Source organism: Amaranthus tricolor, chromosome 4 (genome assembly GCF_026212465.1).
Source record: "Amaranthus tricolor cultivar Red isolate AtriRed21 chromosome 4, ASM2621246v1, whole genome shotgun sequence".
Lineage (NCBI taxonomy): Eukaryota > Viridiplantae > Streptophyta > Magnoliopsida > Caryophyllales > Amaranthaceae > Amaranthus > Amaranthus tricolor.
Window position 1 is genome coordinate 8,859,708 of NC_080050.1, and position 21,074 is coordinate 8,880,781.

Consider the following 21,074-nt stretch of genomic DNA (forward strand, 5'->3'; position numbering starts at 1 on the left):
AATGGTAGAGTATACTGCTAATGAACACATGACGACATTGGAGAATGTAGAAGAGGTGGAGGGAATGGAGGGGACTAACCCTAATCACCCTCCAAATGAATAACATCTTAGCTTGGAATGTAAGAGGACTAAATATGACAAAGAAATAAAAGGATGTGGCTAGATTCATTTCAAACCACAACATAAGCCTATTTGGTCTTCATGAAAGGAAGGTAAAAAGGAACGGTCTGGGTCGTCTTTATCAAAACATTGTTCGGAATGGTGTTTCACTCATAACCTCGAATTGGCATAAAGGGGGTAGAATTATTGTAGCTTGGAAAGGTGAGGATTTGAAGTTCGACATCAAGAGATACCAAAGCCAATACATTCATCTTGAGGTCTTCCCTTCCGTTGGTAGCAAATTCATGTGTACCTTTGTGTATGGTGCAACAGATAAACAAGTTTGACAAGATTTGCTCAACCACCTTGTAGACATGAACCAGGGGATCAACATACCATAGATTGTCTTAGGTGATTTCAACTGCATTGCTAACCTTAATGAGAGAATAGGCAGCCCTCCAAGGCTACATGAAATCATACCTTTGAGACAGTGTATGGAATCGTGCAGATTCTACGACCTTGAAAGCAACGGTAGATTCTTCACTTGGAACAGTAAGCAAACAGGGTCATCTCGGGTTATGAGCAAGATTGATAGAACAATAGGGAATCATCATTGGGAGAATAAATTCCCAAATGTGGAAGTCACTTATTATCCAGAAGAGGATTTTGACCACACACCGATGCCCGTTTACTTCTTAAACCCCGTTAATACAAAAAAGCCATTCAAATTTTATAACCACTGGGGGAAAGAAGTGGACTTCCTAGAAACGTTCAATACTGTATGGAATGAAAAGGTGGATGGATTCCTGAACTACCAGATTTTAACTAAAATGCAATTGTTGAAAAAAGTGTTGAGGAACAAGTACATGAGCACACACATTGAGGATAATCTTAGGCAAGTGGAACGTTACTTCAATGATATCCAAACTCAGCTGCACTTCGATCCTCATAATCTTCTGTTAGCAGATCAAGAGCATTTGGCCGCAGGTAACCCGAGGAAAATTAAAGGAGACTACGCTTTGTACACCTGGCAAAGAGGCAAGTTAAACAGGTTGAAGTATGGAGATGATAATACAAAACTGTTCCACTATAGCATCAACCAGAGAAGGAATACTAACACTATCCGAACTCTCCATATTGACGGCAACAAAACTACCGATCAATGCAAAATTCAGCACACATTTATTCAGTACTTCAAAGGCATCTTGGGTGGCAAACTTGTCAATCGGCAGAGGATTAACATGAGCATTATCGATGAAGGCCCCTCTTTGAATACTCACCATACCCAACTCCTCAACCTCAACTTGGGACATTGTGGAGCATCCCTGAAACTAGAGCTCACCATACCCAAATTCAGAATGCTATGTGGAGCATCCCTGAAACTAGAGCTCCGGGTCTTGAAGGCTACAATAGTGGTTTCTATAAAGCGGCTTGGGACATTGTTGGAAATGACATTGTGGAGGCTATTCAACAATTTTTTGACACAGGGGTCCTCCTTAAAGCTTGGAATGTCATTGCAATTACCCTGATTACAAAATCTGCTCGCCCAAATGATCCGTGATTTCAAACCTATCTCTTGTTGTCATGTTATTTATAAATATATCTCTAAACTTTTATGTAATCGGTTGAAACTAGTTTTAAATGACAACATCTGTAGTTTGCAGGGAGCTTTTGTCGCAGGGTGCAACATCCTTCACAATATCCTCCTCTGCTAAGATATTGTCAAGCACTATGAATGGAAGAATTGCCCAGCCAGCTGTCTTCTAAAAGTAGATCTCCGTAAAGCTTATGACATGATGGAGTGGGATTTTATAAAAGACATGATGATAGCCAATTTCCTGAAAATTTTGTCAACATAGTCTATACCTGCATATCAACCGCTCAATTTGCTATTATGCTAAATGGCCAGCCGTCCCAGCTATTTCAATTACACTCAAAGTCAAGGTGTGATCACTCATAACCTTAATTTAGTAAACCTTGATCAAGTTGTAGTAAGCAAGCTTGAATTGTAGTTCTTTGAGATTAGAAAAAAAAACACAATATTATAGCATTAATTAGTGTGAGTAAACCTTGTTAATTGGTTGATAAATTAGACAATTTATTTTGTTAAATGACAAATAATTTACCTCATCATTTATCATGATCACGTGTAACGTAGTTCCTTTAACTTTTTTCTTACTCATATTCTCTATTGATTTTGATGTATATATGAATTTAGCCTTAACTTCTAACAAACCCTTTGATTTTTTAATCTTTGGAAGTTTTTAAAAGAGTAAAGTCATTTTTGCATCAACAAATAAATTTTGAGGTGTAATTTCAAACAATAAATAATAACTCCACTAACTAAAAGATTATATTTTTCATAATTTTCGTGAACATTTCTTATAGGAACTTCATTAAGAAATGGAGTGAATAGTAGTTTTCATTGTCAGAATTATAGTCGTTAATTCATCGGTAGTCTATTGCAATATTTGTATAGAAAAACTCAAGACTTTTTTTGATTTTCTAGGATAACTATTTTGTACAGAAATATTTTCCTTCATAAAAATTGTTCCATTGAATAAGTTGCATTTTGCTCGGTAATAATTTTTCATTTATTTATGCATTAATTAAAATCTAATTTTTTAAAATTTAATTTATATAAATAAATTTTATCTATAAATGGATAATGTCTATGAGTCGAGTATGATTTGAATACATTCAACCCATATTGATAATTTTTATGAAACTAGGAACAAAACTTGATGCAGTTATGCAATGAATTTCAAAAAATAAGATTAAGACCCTTTGAATCTAAAATAACTATACGTCATGTTAGATTATGAGTTGAGTGTGATTTAAGTGGATTCAATTATTAAAATTAAATGTAATTAATTTTTATCATACTAAATCGCACACTATAAGAATTTTACTTTGAGATCAGATTAACTAAAATTAGAAAACCATACCATATGGTTTTCATTTTTCTATTATGGTTCGTGTTTTTTCAAAAAATAAAAACTGTTGTTTTTAGAAACTATTTTGCCAAAGCATTTTTGGTTTAATTATTTTCTGTTTTCAAATACAAATTTTAAAACAGAAAACTAAGACAATAGAAACTAGGGATGGCAATGGTCGGACTCGGCTCGGATTATACATACTCCGACTTTGCTCCGGATTTTAGTCAAACTTTTTTTTTCAGTCCACCTCCACTCGGAGTCGGATTATGCATACTCCAAGTTAGTCCCGAGTCAGACTCTCGGACCTCCAACGGAGTCGGATTATTATCAAACTTTATCGTTGTGATATTGTACTAATGATTTAAAGCATACGAAGTTAACAAAATATATTTTTCAAATACAATTTAACAAAAAAATATGTACTTTTAATTCAAGTTTAACATGAGAAATATTCCTAATACTACAATTTAACAAAATTTTCTCGTATTTTGATTTGGCGTATTTTATTTCTCTTGATCTGATTTGTCGTATTTTGATTGATTGATCTAAATAAAATACCAAGTAGTTTTTCAAAATCGAAAATTACAATTAGTATGAGAGAGAGCTTGAATTAGTCATGTCCAGAGTTTTAAAGGAAATAAAACATTGGGTTAAAAGTCAAATTCAAAGTCGGATTTCCTTCAGGGTCGGAGTCGGGTCGGAGTGTCGGATTTTTAATAAGGTTCAACTCCGGTCCGTCTCTTACTCGGATTCGGATCGTGAAGTCGGAGTTGGAGTCGGATAACCTTTTCCTCATACTCAAATCGGATTATTTTCCTCGGATCGAGTCGGACTATGGTCGAATTCAGACTGAATTGCCATCCCTAATAAAAGCTGACAACTTTCAGTTGCATTTTTTTTTCCATTTTCTTCTTAATTTAAAATAACAGGACTGGGGTTTTGAGACAAAGTTATAAGCTTGTTTGGGTCAGACATTTAAAACTATTGGGACAGCCCATAAAAAACGAGTCGAAATAATCTTAACACCTCGAACATAACAACAGGTCTACAATGAGACTGTTTTACCATGAGACAGATCTATATAATCAGTCAATTTTCTATAATTTTTAGTCTAAGATTATAAATAGTGATCACTTCAAAATTATAATTAAGGTTATAAATGATCACTTAAAAAATGTAACTGTATATTGGGTCAATTTAATAAAGATGATCTCAGAATTTATGCAAACCAAATGTAACATCATAATTTTTCTAAAGCCGAGTCCTGTTATTCATATACTAGCACACAATCTTAACTTGTCCTTATTTTTTACTATTCTTGCTTCCTGCATATATATATATATATATATATATATATATATATATATATATATATATAAAAACTAGAATATGCTCATATTTTTATGACTTTTCCCAGGCAGTTATCTTTAGGCCTTCTGTGCGGTAAGTACTGCACTGTGCAATCAGGATTTACCCTTGCTAGCCTGCACAACATGATCTTACTTTTAAATCTTACATTTTGCATCAATAATATATAATTTTAAAACAGTCAAGGAACCAACTCAACCAAAAGCTTAAATTAATGGTTGAGGCTGCAGGATACGCTATACACTTTAACACACCCCCTCACATGAGAGCATTTTTGACTAAAAGTGTGGATGCAACACATGCTTTCTCATATATGGCACCAAATATTTCACTTTAAATAAGAGGTGATTTAGATTCGAATGCATGACCTCTTGTCATGGTGGCTTCTGATACCATATAAAGGAACCAAATCAACCAAATACTTAAACTAATGGTTGAGGCTGCAGGACATGCTATACACTCTAACAAAAACCTTAACTTTCATCAGAATGTTTTACCTGTAATTAAGGATAAAATAGTGAAGGAAGATCGAAATTTCTAACTTTGCAAGATCATTTCCCGGGCATAATCTGCTTCCCGCGCCAAAGGGTAAAAACGTTCCAGCTTTAGGGACAAAATCCTGTCGGAATTGCGAATTCAGTGTTGATCAATGGGTTTTTTGTTGCAGTAGCGAGAAGTAAGATTAATTGGACTTACATCCCATCTAGAAGGATTGAACTTCATAGGTTCAGGCCAAGTTTCTGGATCCAAATGACAAGTTCTAAACCACACCAAAACTTTCCATCCTTTAGGAATTGTATATCCTGATACCATGCACAGATTTTCTTAAATACCAAAACATTTATGGAATTTCTATACACCAATTTTGTTATACTGACCGTTTATTTTCACATCTGATATCGCCTCTCGAAAGACTACAAACGAGAATGTTAGCCATCGCAGCGTTTCATCAATAACCTTGTTTCATGTTAGCAAAAACGACTGCTGATTAGTGAACTTGAAGAGTAATGTAGAGGTGATAAAATTTGACCCCACCAGGCCCTAACATACCCGCACAGAACCAAAAATCCTGGTTCAAACGGATCAGGATGGGCTGCAACTTGATCAACTCCAAAATTAGATTGGAAAATTGAAGAAATACCTGAGAAAGATAGGTCATTTGTCTGACTTCTTTCAGTGTCAGTCCTTTCTGATTAGCTGGCCTATTTTTCACTATCTCTTCTTGCTCAGCCTGCAAAAATTTTGTTCTCATTATCTAAAAATCAAATTTATTAACTAAGGACTTGAAAAACAACGACCTGATAAGTAATCGATACTAAATGGTGAGAATGGTAATGGAAGGTTAGTGTAGTTTTAGTAGAAATATCTCTTGAAAAGTTTAATGGTTATGGTTATACTCCTTCAACAATCTCATTTTCTTCACAAAATTCATTCCAATGCATTACCATTTGAACATAGGGTATTAAGTGGTAATAGAAAATTATGAAGGAAAAAACTTTTTTATTATCAAACTTTCATTACTATGGGAATGATATCATATATATCATGAAAATTTACACTATAAATGATTTCTATTCTCATAATTTAGTACCAATTACAAAACGACCGTTAATATCTTTAGAAAATATGTTTGATATATAGAAGACAATATTTGTTATTTTGAGGTCAAAGATACATTTCTTATTTATATGAAGTTGCAGATGATGTTTGTTACTAAGGGTTAATCAGAAGTAACCTCTTTGTTATCACTAACAAGAGTATGAAAGTAAAGTTACGTATATCCGACCTAATCTCTGCATATAATGAATAGACTATTTGATAAGACAATCAAACCATGCCATTTCCATAAACTAAAGGGCAGCTTGAGAAGGGTTTATGTACCTTGACTTTGTGCAGAACTTCAGGATGTTGCTGCAGCAAGACAGTAGCCCACATCATGGTGTGACCAGACGATTCATGTCCGGCATTCAAGTACATCACTAATACATCAATGATTTCCTGGTCAGTTAATTTTCTTCCATCCTCATCTTCAACTTCCAGCAAATCATCCATCATATCTTTCTTGGCCTCGATAGCAACTCCGTCTCTTTTTAACGCCCTTCGTTCATCTATTATCGATTGAAAAACCGCCACAAGTCTCTTTCTAGCCTAGTCAAATAATTTTCATTTCATTACTATTAGCAACAATGTTCTGTTTTCATTAGTAAAATGAAAGCTCTAATCTGTTCATTGATCAACTCTTTGCGCTAGAGTCAACACATGCCATTCGTAACCTCAAGCAAAATATTCAACTTTAAATGAAGGATGGATAAGATAATACATTAGCTTTCAATGCGTGACCAACTCAACCAAAATCCCCGTGATATAATATATACTTTTAAGTACAATTCAGTTAGGCTTTCATCACATTGACTTATGATATCATATCAGCTGACCAACTGAAACAAAAACAAGTTAATAGTTAAAGTTTCAGGATATATTATAAACGTTATTATGCCCCTTCACCTGAGAGTATTGAGCTAGAGCCAAGAAGTGAGGAAGCAACACATGCCATCAGTAACCTTAAGCAAAGTATTTCACTTAAAATGAAGGATGCTTTAGATAATACGTTAGCTTTCAATGTCATATCAAGTAACCAACTCAACTAAAATCTTAAGCTAGATTGAAGCTCCGTATTATATTATATACTTTCAACTTTCAAGTACAATTCAATTAGGTTTTCATCTAGTTGACTTATGATATCATAGCAGGTGAGCAACTCAAACAAAAGCAAGTTAGTGGTTGAAGTTTCAAGATATGTTATATACTTTATTATGCCCCTTCACATGAGAGTTCTTTGAGTTTAAGCCAAGAAGTGAGGAAGCAACACATGCCATCCGTAACCTCAAGCAAAATATTCCACTTAAAATGAAGAATGGATTAGATAATACGTTAGCTTTCAATGTCATGTCAAGTGACCAACTCAACCAAAATCTTAAGCTTTATGATTGAAGCCTCGTGATATATTATATACTTTCAAGTACAATTCAATAAGGTTTTCATCACGTTGACTTATGATATCATATCAGGTGACCAACTCAAACAAAAGCAAGTTAACAGTTGAACTTTCAGCATATGTTATATACTCTATCAGAAATGAGATATATGAAGTATGAAGCATACCTTAAGTGCTTTATGATAAGCAAATCCTGGTAGATTGATTGCCATAGATCTAACACCATAGTTAAGTGTTGAATACTCTCTTTCAAGAGCCTCCATTACAGGTTCACTCTCCGAACTTAGAAAGATATACATGATAATCTGGAAAGTTAGCTTTCTAAGATGAGTTAAAAACTCAATATCACCCATTTTACACCATTTTTCAAGACTAGTTTGCACAATGCTTTCAATGTAACCAACATATTGAGATAGAGCTTCATGTCCATTAATAGGAGTAGATGTCACCCTCCTTAAACGTTTATGTTCTTCGTACGAAATGGCGATGAATGATTGTCGTCCGATCAACTCTGCAGTTGACTCAGGCCAACCAGGTTTGAATTTTTCATCATCATTTAACACTTTTCTACATGTTTCAGCTGAGGTAACTATTATACTTGGACTCCCAAACATGAAGGCTTTGTAAATTCCTGTCTTTCCGTATCTGTTTAATCATATACAATAAGATGTATAAGTTCATATATGGTGAAGAGAACTAATTTTGACGACAAAAATGGAGGCAACAAAGGGTTTCATCGCTAAAATTGTCGCTATAAGTTGTTTTGAGACAGCTTAGGCGATAAAAATTTCTTGGGTTTTTCTCACTTATACCCACGTACTTTTAAAAATTCTCAGCTGTACCTGATAAATTTACCAATTCTCAATTGTATTCAATAATTAGTAGGATTTTTCTCACTTATACCCACATACTCATGTTGGTAGCTGAAGCTATTCAAACTTTGATTTTGGCTGACTTTTGTTATTATTACATCAAAAGGTAATTAAGCTTATTTTTTGAACTAATAACTTTTACGTTTCGTTTAATTATTGATATTAGAACGTGTATATGATAATGAAAATTTAAGCTAAATTTGCAAGAAAAAAACACGTGAAGGCTATTGATCATACTTTTCTTACTCTAGTAATCATTTTTTTTTATAAAATTCAGTAAAATATTTGTGGGAAAATAGTAACCACATGTGATTTCATATCGAAGAATTAGAAAGGATTAGACAAGCATATAAACTTAATGGACTACTCCTTTTACTAATTGATTTTAGGATGAAAATTCATCGCACTTGTGTGCAATCAGCTCTCATTTCCCTCCTAATGTCACGTGACTATAATCCCCAACACTTCATTTCCACCTTCCTTCATCATTTTCAATTTCCTTCTTCACTGAGCAATTCTAAAATGGTTACTCTTCAAAGAGTAATTCTAAAAAAAAAAAGAGTTGATATAAGCCATATTCACATTATAATGCTACTGGTAATTCTCAAAAAAAAATCAAAAAATATTACTAACGCCTTAAATAAATCTAACTAACTGTTGTTAAGTTGTCATTAAAAAATGGTTATTGTTGCTAAATTAATACTAATTATTGGGTACAATTGAGAATTGGTAAATTTATTGGGTACCGCTGAGAATTTTTAAAAGTACGTGGGTATAAGTGAGAAAAACCCAACTAATTATTGGGTACAATTGAGAATTGGTAAATTTATTGGGTACAGCTGAGAATTTTTAAAAGTACGTGGGCATAAGTAAGAAAAACCCTACTAATTATTGGGTACAATTAAGAATTGGTAAATTTATTGGGTACAGCTGAGAATTTTTAAAAGTACGTGGGTATAAGTGAGAAAAACCCTACTAATTATTGGGTACAATTGAGAATTGGTAAATTTATTGGGTACAATTGAGAATTGGTAAATTTATTGTGTACAGCTGAGAATTTTTAAAAGTGTGTGGGTATAAGTGAGAAAAACCCAAATTTCTTTATCGCCATTTGCTTTTAATTATCTAATGTATTCATCCCATTTAAAAATGTGAAAATTATCATTAGGTTGTTTTGATAAATTTATTATTAGGCTTACACACAACAAAAATTTGCACAAGATGAGAGTTGACTGTGTATAAGTCCGATGAAATTTCATCTTAAAACCAATTGGTTATAGGAGAAGATGCACATCAAGTTTATATGTTAGTCAATTTTATCTTTATGTGGGTTATTTTTCAATATGTTCGATAAATAAGAATGAGAATTAGGAGACTTGATAAAAAAAATAATATTTCAAGTTAGTGAGAAACCCTTAAAAGGCAAGAAGGGGACATTTACTCTCGTGGTTTACACGGCATGATTCTCTTTAAAATGAACTACTGCAGTTTAGATTGTAAACTAAACCGTTAGACAAACGATTTGCATATTGTTCTCCTTTACAAAACGATCCCAACTATATACTATTATTAGATCACTACTCAAATTAACTACAATTTGACTCTATTTTATTTGTGACTTAGGCTAAACTAATACAAAAATTCTCAAATTAAATGGTTTTATGATGTGATCATTTATATTGGGTTGACTCAATGTATATTTATCGTCTTAAGATGATGACTTATAACTATAAAATAATTATTTATAATTTTAAAGTGATCACTTATAGTCTTAAGATAATTATTTATAAGTTATAACCTATACCATTTATAATTTTAAAGTGATTAATTTTAAAAAAAAATTATAAATTTATTTCATATTGAAACTGTCTAACTTAATATAGCGTTATGTATACTAAACAAGGTTAGGTCGGCAAGATTGAATATAAATGGATGAGTAAAGAAAACATCCAAATCAATTGAAAAAGGTGTGGGCATTTTGCACCATACACTAAAAAGAGTGGCCAAAGTTATGAGTTTGATTCGAGGACCCATACTAAATTGTCACTATATGGCCTAATCCGACTTTTATATTACTTTCCAACTCTACAAATTCGATGGAAGCCAAATAATATCATGATTGCAAACATAATACTATTCATCCAAACAAATATTATTGTAAATAATTATACTCATTATTACAAATCCTATTAACATTATATTGTCATTTTATATTAGTATTTTGAATTTGTACCTGAATTATCGAATATTTATATATACATATAATCAGAGGCGAAGCTACAGGGGTCAAGGAGAGCTGACCTCTTACTAAGAAATGAAATTCTTTGAATTTTTAGCTTTGACCTTCTTACTGATAGAGGTGTTCAACGGGCGGGTCATATTTTTACTGGTCATTAGCGGGTCGGGTTATTAATGGGCCTTTGTGTAAAGGGTTGGACCGGGCCGAGCCGGGCCAGATAATTATAGAAATGAGTTGTAAAAAATATTATCCCACTTTTTTTTATATATATTTTCATGTGATATTATTATTATTATTATTATTATTATTATTATTATATATATATATATATATATATATATATATATATATAATATATATATAGATGTAGGATCAAATAAGAATGATTTTAAAATGAGAAGGGTGAGAAGGATTTTTATTTGATTTTATTTGATTACTATATGTACAAAAAAGGAAACTATGTTATAAATTAAGAATATTTTAAAAATTATTTTATAGTTACTTTTACAATTATGAGTTTTTGACTTAATCGTGACTATAGATTTTCTTTATTTTAATCAAATCAAAGGTGTTGAGTTATTCTTTCATTTTCAACCCCCTCTCTCTCTTTCTATATATATATATATATATATATATATATATATATATATATATATATATATATATATATATATATATATATATATATATATATATATATATATATATATATATATTTGAATAGATCTAAAGAGCCATAAAGTATAATAAATAAACTATTTTATGAACTTTTAAAAAATAGGTCAAAGTGGATCGTATTTAAACGGGCTTTGCCCTGTCCCGGCCCGCTTAACATTTGATATGACCCACCCTGCTCCGAGCCATTTAAATTTTGACAAGACCCGACCTGACCCATTGAACACGTCTACTTACTAATATATAGTACTCCATATAGTTTCAAAAGTGCAAAAAATTACAATAGTTTAATTGTTGGAGTAATACATTTGTACCCTAAGATCAAAAAATCAAATCCTAATTTAAATTATTATTTTAAAAACTAAAACATTTATATTATAATGTCATTACTCTTTATCTTTCACAATTTTACATTCATCCTTTTTGGTGTGTTTATATTTTTGCTATTCTAATTTTAATAGTGTTTTTTTGAGACTTAATAGGCGAATATATAGAGTCAAAAACACTTAATTTTTTTTTGAAAGTGATAATTATTGAAAAACTTTAAGTTTATTTGTTAAATATGATTTTTGCTATAACTCAAGTTCAATTCAATCTACGTGATTTTAAAATTTTCATAATTTAACTAATTTTATTGAATAGATAATTTACTAGTATATTGACTATTTGGCTTCTTAATTCAAATTTCCATCTTCGCCCCTGGGCACAATCTAAGTGAAGAAAAAAAAAAAGAAAATGACCTGGTGATGAAAGTGTTGATGAAGGAATCAGGATTAGTAGACTTGAAAGCTCTAAGGAAGGACCACATATTACCAATATAAGGCAAACCCAAATCACCTGGTGGTAAATTATGTCTTTTTTCACCAAGTTTATATTCATACACCCAACTATTAATTCTTCTCACCATTAAAATTATAACTAAAATCACCCCTAAAATGTTAATTATTGTCTTGGAAATAAAACCCAACTCCATTTTTGAAGTTATAATGAAGGATGAGTTTCTGAAAAAAAAAGGGATGAATGTAGTGAATAGTAGAACAAGTATGTATGTGTTTGGTTTGGTGGTGTACAAGGGTTTTCACTAAATTAAGTAGAGATTGTTATTATATGTTTAAAAAGATTTGAGGTGTTTATATAGAATTTTTAGATTGATGAATAAGTCTTTTTGTTTTGTTCCTTTATTTTGTTGCACTTTTTAGTTTGTCCTGGTTCTATGTTATCCTCAACGGATCTAAGAAGAGGCATGGGTGCTCTCATCACCGGGGCTGATTAGAAAAAAACAAGTAATGTCAATAATTTAAAATAAAAAAATTACAGTCACCATTAAATAAAACATGTCTCTTGAAATTTCTATTAGAGGTTAGCAATCTGTTGAAGGCAACATACTAACCAACTCAATTAGGTATATTTACATGTAAGATTAGATTTTATTTTGAATTTAAGTGATGTCAACTGATTTCAGTAAATTTAAGTGATGTCAATTGATTTCAGTGAAATCACCTTGAGATCACCTTAAATTTGCCCCTACTCACGACTATATAACCAACTCAATGAATGTGCTAGTTTGGCAAGCCACATCAGGGGCCCTATTTGAGTTTTTTTATAACGTATTTTGTGAGATTTCTTGAGATTCATTTTACGAGTTATACTACTGTGAGATTTCTTTTATTATTTTATTGCACTATATAAGGGGCATGAAATAAGATAAAGGTTAAATATAATGGTGGTTATTTTAATGAGAGAAATAGATTTGAGAGCTTGAGTTTGTCTCCTTTGTATTAATGTGAAATCTTCATTAAAAGGGTCAACTTTGAGCTCAAGTAAGTGAGTTCTTAGTTTGTAAGTTGTATTTCATTAATGCACTATTGAATCCCTAATGAAATATAATACTAATTAAGTGTGAGGTGTTTAAGATATCATTTATATTGTTGTATGTGTTTTATTCATTTAAAACTTTGATATTCTTGCATGTGTGTATATATACTCTTTTTTTCTTCATCCTTCTATACATTTTCTCCCCATTTGAGAGTCAAAAAACACTTCCTTATAAATGCAATTTAAAAATTATACTTTAAAGTTCAATTTTTCTCATTAATTCTTGTGCAAACTATGGAAAATCCTAGGCGGACAAAATTGAATAATAATCCAAGAGTAAATAAAACATCCAAAATCTATAGATGATAATCAAAATTAGTAATCTACAATAGGGCCAAAAGATTTGATCGGTTAATGGTAAAGGTGTAAGCATTTGGAACCATACATGAAAGAGAGTGGCCAAAGTTATGAGTTTGATTCGAGGACCCATTCGAGATTGGCCACTACTTTCCAACTTTGCAAATTGGTTGCATAGTCAACAATTATCATTATTGCAAACATAGTACTTACTATTACAATCCTTAATATGGAAACTTCACTATGCCACAAAAAAAAGTTATCATATTTGGTTTGTTTCGTTGAGGTAAAGTTAGTTGTGAAAAAAAAATAAAAAGTTAAAATTTTCAAATAAGATTGGTTTAGTAAAAATAAATTGTATTAACTAAATTAAATTAAGTTTTATTTTTTTGTTTTAAGCAAGGATAATGTTCTATATAAGAAAGGGAAGAGAGCCTTTAATAGGAATGATTATGGATGGAGTTTGAACCGGATCCAACCAGTTTATATTAGTTATGAGTCGGGTATGATAAGTCGAGGTTCCTAAATGAATTTTAAATTAACTATTGATACTTCACCTTCTTTTTTTTTAATTTTAAAGATGTGATCAATAGTGTTAAAATGGGCCTATAGGTTGTACATAAATCTAAATTGAATTCAAATAAATATCAAATAGGTTTGGAATGAGTTTAAAACTGATTTTATGTTGTGTAATGAGTTGGGTCTAAAATGAATTTGGCGGGTCTAAGTCTTAAATGGGTCCAAAGAGTGGGTTTGGATCGGACTTGGATATTCATACCATTTTTATTTATTGAACTTGGACTCAGACTCGGATGTATACCTGTTTGCAGGGGTGAAGCCAGGATTTTGAGTTAAGGGAGGCCAAATCGTCGATATACTAACAAATTATTTATTATATATAAAAATTATTTAAACTAAGAAAATTTTAAAATCATAGAAATAAAGTTGTATCATAACAAAAATTATTTTTAACTAACAGAGTTGAAGCTTTTCTATAATTAACCCTTATAAAAAAAATAAGTGTTTTTGACTCTATATATTTGCTAACTAAGTCTCTAAAAAAACACTATTAAAATTAAGATGGTAAAAATATGAACAGACACTAAAAAGGATGAATAAGAAATTATAAAAGATAAAGAGTAATGACATTATAATATAAATTTATTAGAGTATTAAAAGATAATAGTTCTAACTTGGGTTTGATTCCATAAATTTAAATTACAACTATATTACCCCAACCATTAAACTGGTAATTTTTTGTTATATTTATGCACTTTTAAATTATATATCATAAAACTAAAGGGACTAAAGTCAAAATTACAAAGATAAAGAGTAATGACATTATAATATAAATTTATTAGAGTATTAAAAGATAATAGTTCTAACTTGGGTTTGATTCCATAAATTTAAATTACAACTATATTACCTCAACCATTAAACTGGTAATTTTTTGTTATATTTATGCACTTTTAAATTATATATCATAAAACTAAAGGGACTAAAGTCAAAATTACAAAGAATTGCATTTTCGATGAGGGGACCCTACCTCAGTGTGACTTCGCCCATGCCTGTTGGGTCTCAAAAAATTAGATGCAATCCTAAAAATTAAGGGCAAGTCTGAGCGGGTGCAAGGACCCATCACCATCTCCAGCCTTTAGTCACTAAGTAAACTTATAACTTTTTCTATGAAAAACAAAATGACAAAATTTTGTAGGCTTCAATTGAGATTCCCAATTTGTAATAAAGGATTTTAATTTACTTTGTCCATTACCCAAAAACAGGAAAATCCAAATGAAATTCTAATTTTCTTGGTAATTGTTTAATTGGATTTGAGTATTTGGCTCAAACTACCAAACGCCCAAACCCCACAAGAAAGTGGTGTGTGCAGATAGCCAGATATCTTTTAATCACTTGATAATTACTACCAACAAGTGATGTATATATGTCCATATCTATATATCAACTTTGCAATTACAAATTAGTGATTGCACTTAAGAAAACTAGAAATATACAAATATTTAGAAAATCTAAATAAAACCCATATTGAATAGTGATTTTTTTGCCCAATTCAGAGTTGAAAATACAGAATTTTAAAGGGTTAGATTAAACAAAATTTATCGACGTAACAAATTGATAAGGAGTAAGGACAAAACGGCAACATAACAATCTTTGTGACTCAAATGTGACAACCATATCGAATCAACATGAAATGACGCAAAAACACAAAAGAATTTGGCCTATCAAATATGACTATTTTTTTTTATTATAGAGTAAGTCGACAAAACGAAAGAATTAGATAGAAATCAAACTCACAATCTTAATTGAAATGCAATACTTGCATTTCAACTAAAATAACACTCAATTCTCGAAACCAACCCATCATTTTCTATCATGTCCTTCCTTTAAATTGTAATTCTTTCAAGTTCAAATTAAAAAAACTAACTCAAAATATCAACATTATTAACGTCAATTTTTAATATTTATATATATAAAAAATCTTATCATACTAATTTACATAAAAATGTAAAATATTGTAAATTTCAAACATATGCCAAACATATGCCGTGTCCCACAATTTAAAAATTAGTACAACACACAAAATTCATGTACATAGACAATAAAAATGGATAGAACAATAATTATTCAAAGCCAAGGAAAATATTATTCAAAGCAACATCAATAATTTACAGCAAGAAGGGAAAAATATACGCCTTTTTAATGTTATGTTTTCATTTATTTATTTCAACTTTTTTTATTAGCTTTTTATGAGACCATTTTATAATGAAATGAGTCCATATAATCAATTAAATTTCTTAAGTGATCATTTTAAGGTTATAAGTTATCACTTTAAGACTATTGAAAATATCAATTTAAGTAAAATTAGTGTTTGGTTTTTAGCTTTTCGATTGGCTTTTTGGTTTGCTTTTGGCTTTTAGTTTATTGGTTAGTCAAACAGCCAAAAAAGTGTTTGGTAAATGGCTTTTAAAGCAGCTGAAAAACTGGTTTTTAAGCCAAAATGAAAAAGCTACTCTAGCTAGCTTTTTAATAGGCTTTTGGCTTATTGGCCCACTTTTTCTCTAATAAACGACCAACAAATTTACCAAACATCTTCACAAAGAGCTAGCTTTTTCAGCTAACTTAAAGGCCAACAAAAGCAGTCAACATTTCTAGGTGGTCAAACAAGCCAACTAAAAAAGCTAACAACTAACAACTAACAACTAATTGCCAAACACCCCCTATAATTTATTACTATATAATTGTAAGTGATCACTTTAAGAATATATATAATCATTTTAAGACTAAAAGTGTATATTAAGTCAGCCAAATAAAGACAATTTTACAGTAAAACCGTCTCATTAGTCATTTGCTTGAGAATTTGTGTTCTTTTATTTGTTTTATTCTTGTTTTATAAAAAGATTTATGAACAACTTTAATCTAATTACTTATTGAAATCATAATAAATCTTCACCTATATTAATATTCTATCAATTATCAATATAACAATCTTACATAGTTTCGCTTTTTTAAAAGAACTATTTTGTTCATTTAATAATATTTTATGTATTCATATATTACACATGAATCTATTTTTTTATTTTGTACTTTTATCAATGATTTTTATATTATATTACGCCAATTTCATACAAAAGAAGGTCCTCAAACATAATATTGAAACCAAAAGAATTAAAAGCCCGTTTAGTAGATAGTAATGAGAATGAAAAACTAGTGCTGTAATTTTGATTGAAAAATCTCTTGGCTACCTTGATTTTCATGCTTGTTTAATTTCAATTATCTCATTTTCTTCATAAAATTCATTCTAATGCATTAAGGTGATATTAGATGGTAATGGAAATTTGTAAACAAAAAATTTTTTTATGATTAAAATTTCATCACCATAGGAATAATATGAAACTTTTAATGAAATTTTACACTATAAATCATTCCCATTACCTCAATTTAATATCACTAACCAAATAGATCATAAGTACTACTATATAACTTTGATGTTTGATCATGTATATCATCACTATTCATCAGACAAATTTATATGCGAGTAATTTCGTCCCGCCGCTACCCGCTCGTTCATCTTAATAGGTACGCTTTACCCATCTGAATTTTAATTTTTATTAAACAAATTATGTATACATGGGTGATAGACTCAAGTCTAGCTGACAACTCGTATATAATATGATTATATAAATTGCAAAATTATAAGAAACTATTTAATTTATACTATTTTTCTAAAAAACTACCTTATATAAAAATTTTTATAAAAAACTAATTTATATAATAAAAATCTTTACAAAACACTATCTTTTAACGTATTTTAACAGTTAACGGTTAATTTTGGTCTTTGACCGTCACGTGACCCTTAAAAAAAGACCTTCTTCATTTGATGAAGCTTCCATGGCCGCAAGTTCTGCTTCTTGCTTCAAAATTGACATTTCCATTTGCATTTGAAGGTTCCTCTAATCAAACTAACCCAATCCCATTTTCGTATAAATTTGAATGCCATTAACCTTCAAAATTCAAATTTCAATGGCATTTTGATTCTGTTCATTCGGCCGTAAAAAATGTCGTTGAGACCTAATGCTAGGAGTGAAGTGCGCCGCAGTAAATACAAGGTGGCGGTTGATGCTGATGAAGGACGGAGAAGGAGGGAGGATAATATGGTTGAGATTCGTAAAAATCGTAGAGAAGAAAATTTGCAGAAGAAGCGTCGTGAAGGGTTTTAATCTGCTGCTTCTCAACAATTGTCTGCTCAACCTCCATTCGATAAGAAGGTTTCTATTTTTTTTGTTTATGTTATGAATTGTATAATTTAAGGTTTGATTTTTGTTGTTTGATTGTTTGATGATAAATTAGGTTGGATTTAGGTTCTTGACTTGGAGTTTATTCTTTCTGAATTATGATGTTAATTGATTGTTTTTATTTTTACTCTCTTCTGAACCTCCAATGCAGAACTTGCAGCCATGGAAGCTTCAAATGAAGAAGAAGTCTCTTTTAAGGGTCACGTGACGGTCAAAGGCCAAAATCTGTTAAAAGGTAGTATTTTGCAAAAATTTATATTATATAAGGTTGTTTTTTGCAAAAACTTTTAGATAAGGTAGTTTTTTTAAAAAGGTATAGATTAGATAGTTTTTTATAATTTTGCCTATAATATTAGTTTATAAAATTAATTCATATAGAGTATAAAAATACAGGTACAATAAATATTTACTGATATGATTATATAATATTAATTTATAATATTAATTCATATAGAGTATAAACTTGAACATTAAATCTTTATATTTGTTATAATAATATATTTATCAAATTGAAGAAATAATTTGTTGTATCATTATATTAAAATATATTCCCTCCAATTCAGCACTAACATCACATTTACTTTTTTGGATACTATTTATCTCGTACTCTTAGTTCGTATTTTATTATTAATCTATAAGTTAAAACATAGTCATGTGGATCTTATTTGATTCGTCTCAATGCAAAGACTATTCATATCAATTTTTCATAATTTTTAATAATGCACAACTAAAGATATTAAGAATTGAATAAGTACATTGAATAAAGTGCATAAAGTAAATGGGACATTAATAGTGAATTGGAGGAGTATACGCTGAAAAAAATAGACAACAAATATCATCAATCAATTGAAAATTATAAAATTGATTAAGCTAATCATAGAATCCAAGTAAGAAATATCCATCAATAACTTTTATTAATTTTTAATTAGTGCAATTTTTAACGTGTAATAGAATATTATATTTATTATTAAAATTTTTTTTTAATGATTTTATCATTGAAAGATTATAGATTTTTATCAATATATTATATTTTAATTTGTAGATTTTATTATGTATGATTAATTATTAAAAAAATTTATATGAATCATAAAATTTATAAACTGAATATAGCATGATATAATTTTTGAGCTTAAGACTTACGATTGTAAATATAAAAATAAAAAATTAATATTTTATTTTTTGTATTTTTTTGTTGGATCATTTCAGTTTTGATAACGATTTAATAAACCAAATTTTAATTTTCTTTATGATTTGGGAAAAAAAGTATAGGTTTACATAACGTATCAATAGTCACATATCTTTGTAGCCAATCAATAAATACTATATGTTTTAATGTATTAATTATTTCTTAAATATGAAGTCCGTATTAAAAATTTTCATATTAATGATAAAAAATAGGCAAAAAAATTATTAACAAGAATGTGACACGTGTTTCAAGTCGTTTCTTCGTTAGCATATTTTATTGATGATTACACTAGCAAATTTTATCCCGACTAAAAATGGAGTTAATGCCCAATGGTATATTGATTGGTCATATTCTGTAAACTTTAACTCGTAATCTGAAAATATCAAATCAATTTAGATCAATTTCGGCAGCAAAATGAACCCGATTATTTAAGCTACTTTTACAATTTTAAAATTCTTTCTAATTTTACGTCATGAATAAGTATTTTTGGTTTGACCTGACCCGAAAATAACTCAATTAAAAAAATAACAACGACCGATTGTTTTGTCAAGTATAGCTATAATCCATGCAAAAATAAAGAGAAAGTGAAAATGACCTGGTGATGAAAGCGTTGATGAAGGAATCAGGATTATGGGATTTGAAAGCTCTAAGAAAGGACCACATGTTACCAATAAATGGCAAACCCAGATCACCTGGTGGTAATTTTTGTCTTTTTTCACCAAGTTTGAATTCATATACCCAACTGTTTACGCTTTTGATCACCATTAAAATCATCACCAAAATCACTCCTAAAATCATGAAACCCATCTCCATTTTTGATGTTTTGAAGGATGGGTTTTGAGAGTTGAGAGTATTTGTAACGGTTTATGAAAAGAGGGATATACTCAATGACTGTGTATGTAGTGATGTGTAAGAGAAAAAGTTTGGTGTTGGTGGTGTGGAGTGTAGCGGTTTTTAGTAAAAAGAGTAGATTCTTTTTCAATTAATAAGGGTAAGTAAGTTCATGTGAGATATGATTTTGGGTGTCTATTTAGAACTTATTTGTATTTTTATTGTATCAATGGTCTAGATTGTATTGTAAGATGCAAACTTGTAAATTTATTTTCATTTAGTTTTTCTCATTTTAGTAATCTCTCTATTTGGAGATCTTGCTTGACCCGAGAGACTCTTTGGCCTTATTCTCCTTTATGGGTATGGATTGTTATTTTTCGTCCCTACTTAGATCCTAATCATAGATCCTATGAGTAGGACATACAGGGTATTGTATGATTTTGATGACGTTTTCTTTGCATTAAAAACATACCCTTTTATTGTCTTTTCGATTGTGATAAGGCTAGAGAATTTGAAATAAACTTTTTTTTGTATGGGTGTGGGTTGCCATCTTTCATTTTTTCCAGATCTTAATCATAGATTCTATGAATAGGAAATACTGAAAACGATGATGATGACCTTTTCTTTGCATTAAAAAGATACCCTTTTATTGCCTTTTCAATCGTGATAAGGCTAGAGTATCTGAAGTAAATTCTTCTTGTAGATAGTTGAAATTATACGAGTGAAAGAGAAAGAGAAACTCTTTAACCACTAATAAGTTGACACATAATTATCCCCTTTTGTTGCGTTTTTGGCTTGTCTATGATATCTTCCTTTCTAATTTTTTGTTTTGCTATCATCCTATATATTAAAAAGCTTGGAAATTTTTAAGTAACATTCTTTAGGAA

At 30.2% G+C, this 21,074-nt stretch overlaps 1 protein-coding gene across 2 annotated transcripts; it reads right to left on the minus strand.

Annotated features, from left to right (window-relative positions):
* Positions 1 to 4,393: 4,393 nt before the first annotated feature.
* Positions 4,394 to 20,359, minus strand: LOC130809742 (ent-kaurenoic acid oxidase 1-like). 2 transcript variants are annotated; one of them, XM_057675525.1, is made up of 8 exons: positions 19,952 to 20,359; positions 7,569 to 8,046; positions 6,288 to 6,554; positions 5,548 to 5,637; positions 5,285 to 5,363; positions 5,103 to 5,209; positions 4,904 to 5,025; positions 4,394 to 4,522 (listed from the first exon to the last, which is right to left on the minus strand). In XM_057675525.1, exons 1-8 carry the CDS (start codon positions 20,167 to 20,169, stop codon positions 4,432 to 4,434), a joined length of 1,452 nt encoding a protein of 483 aa, XP_057531508.1. In that variant the 5' UTR covers positions 20,170 to 20,359; the 3' UTR covers positions 4,394 to 4,431. The 2 variants fall into 2 exon arrangements, with proteins under 2 accessions (XP_057531508.1, XP_057531509.1); XM_057675526.1 differs by lacking the exon at positions 19,952 to 20,359 and adding an exon at positions 11,928 to 12,363.
* Positions 20,360 to 21,074: the final 715 nt, after the last annotated feature.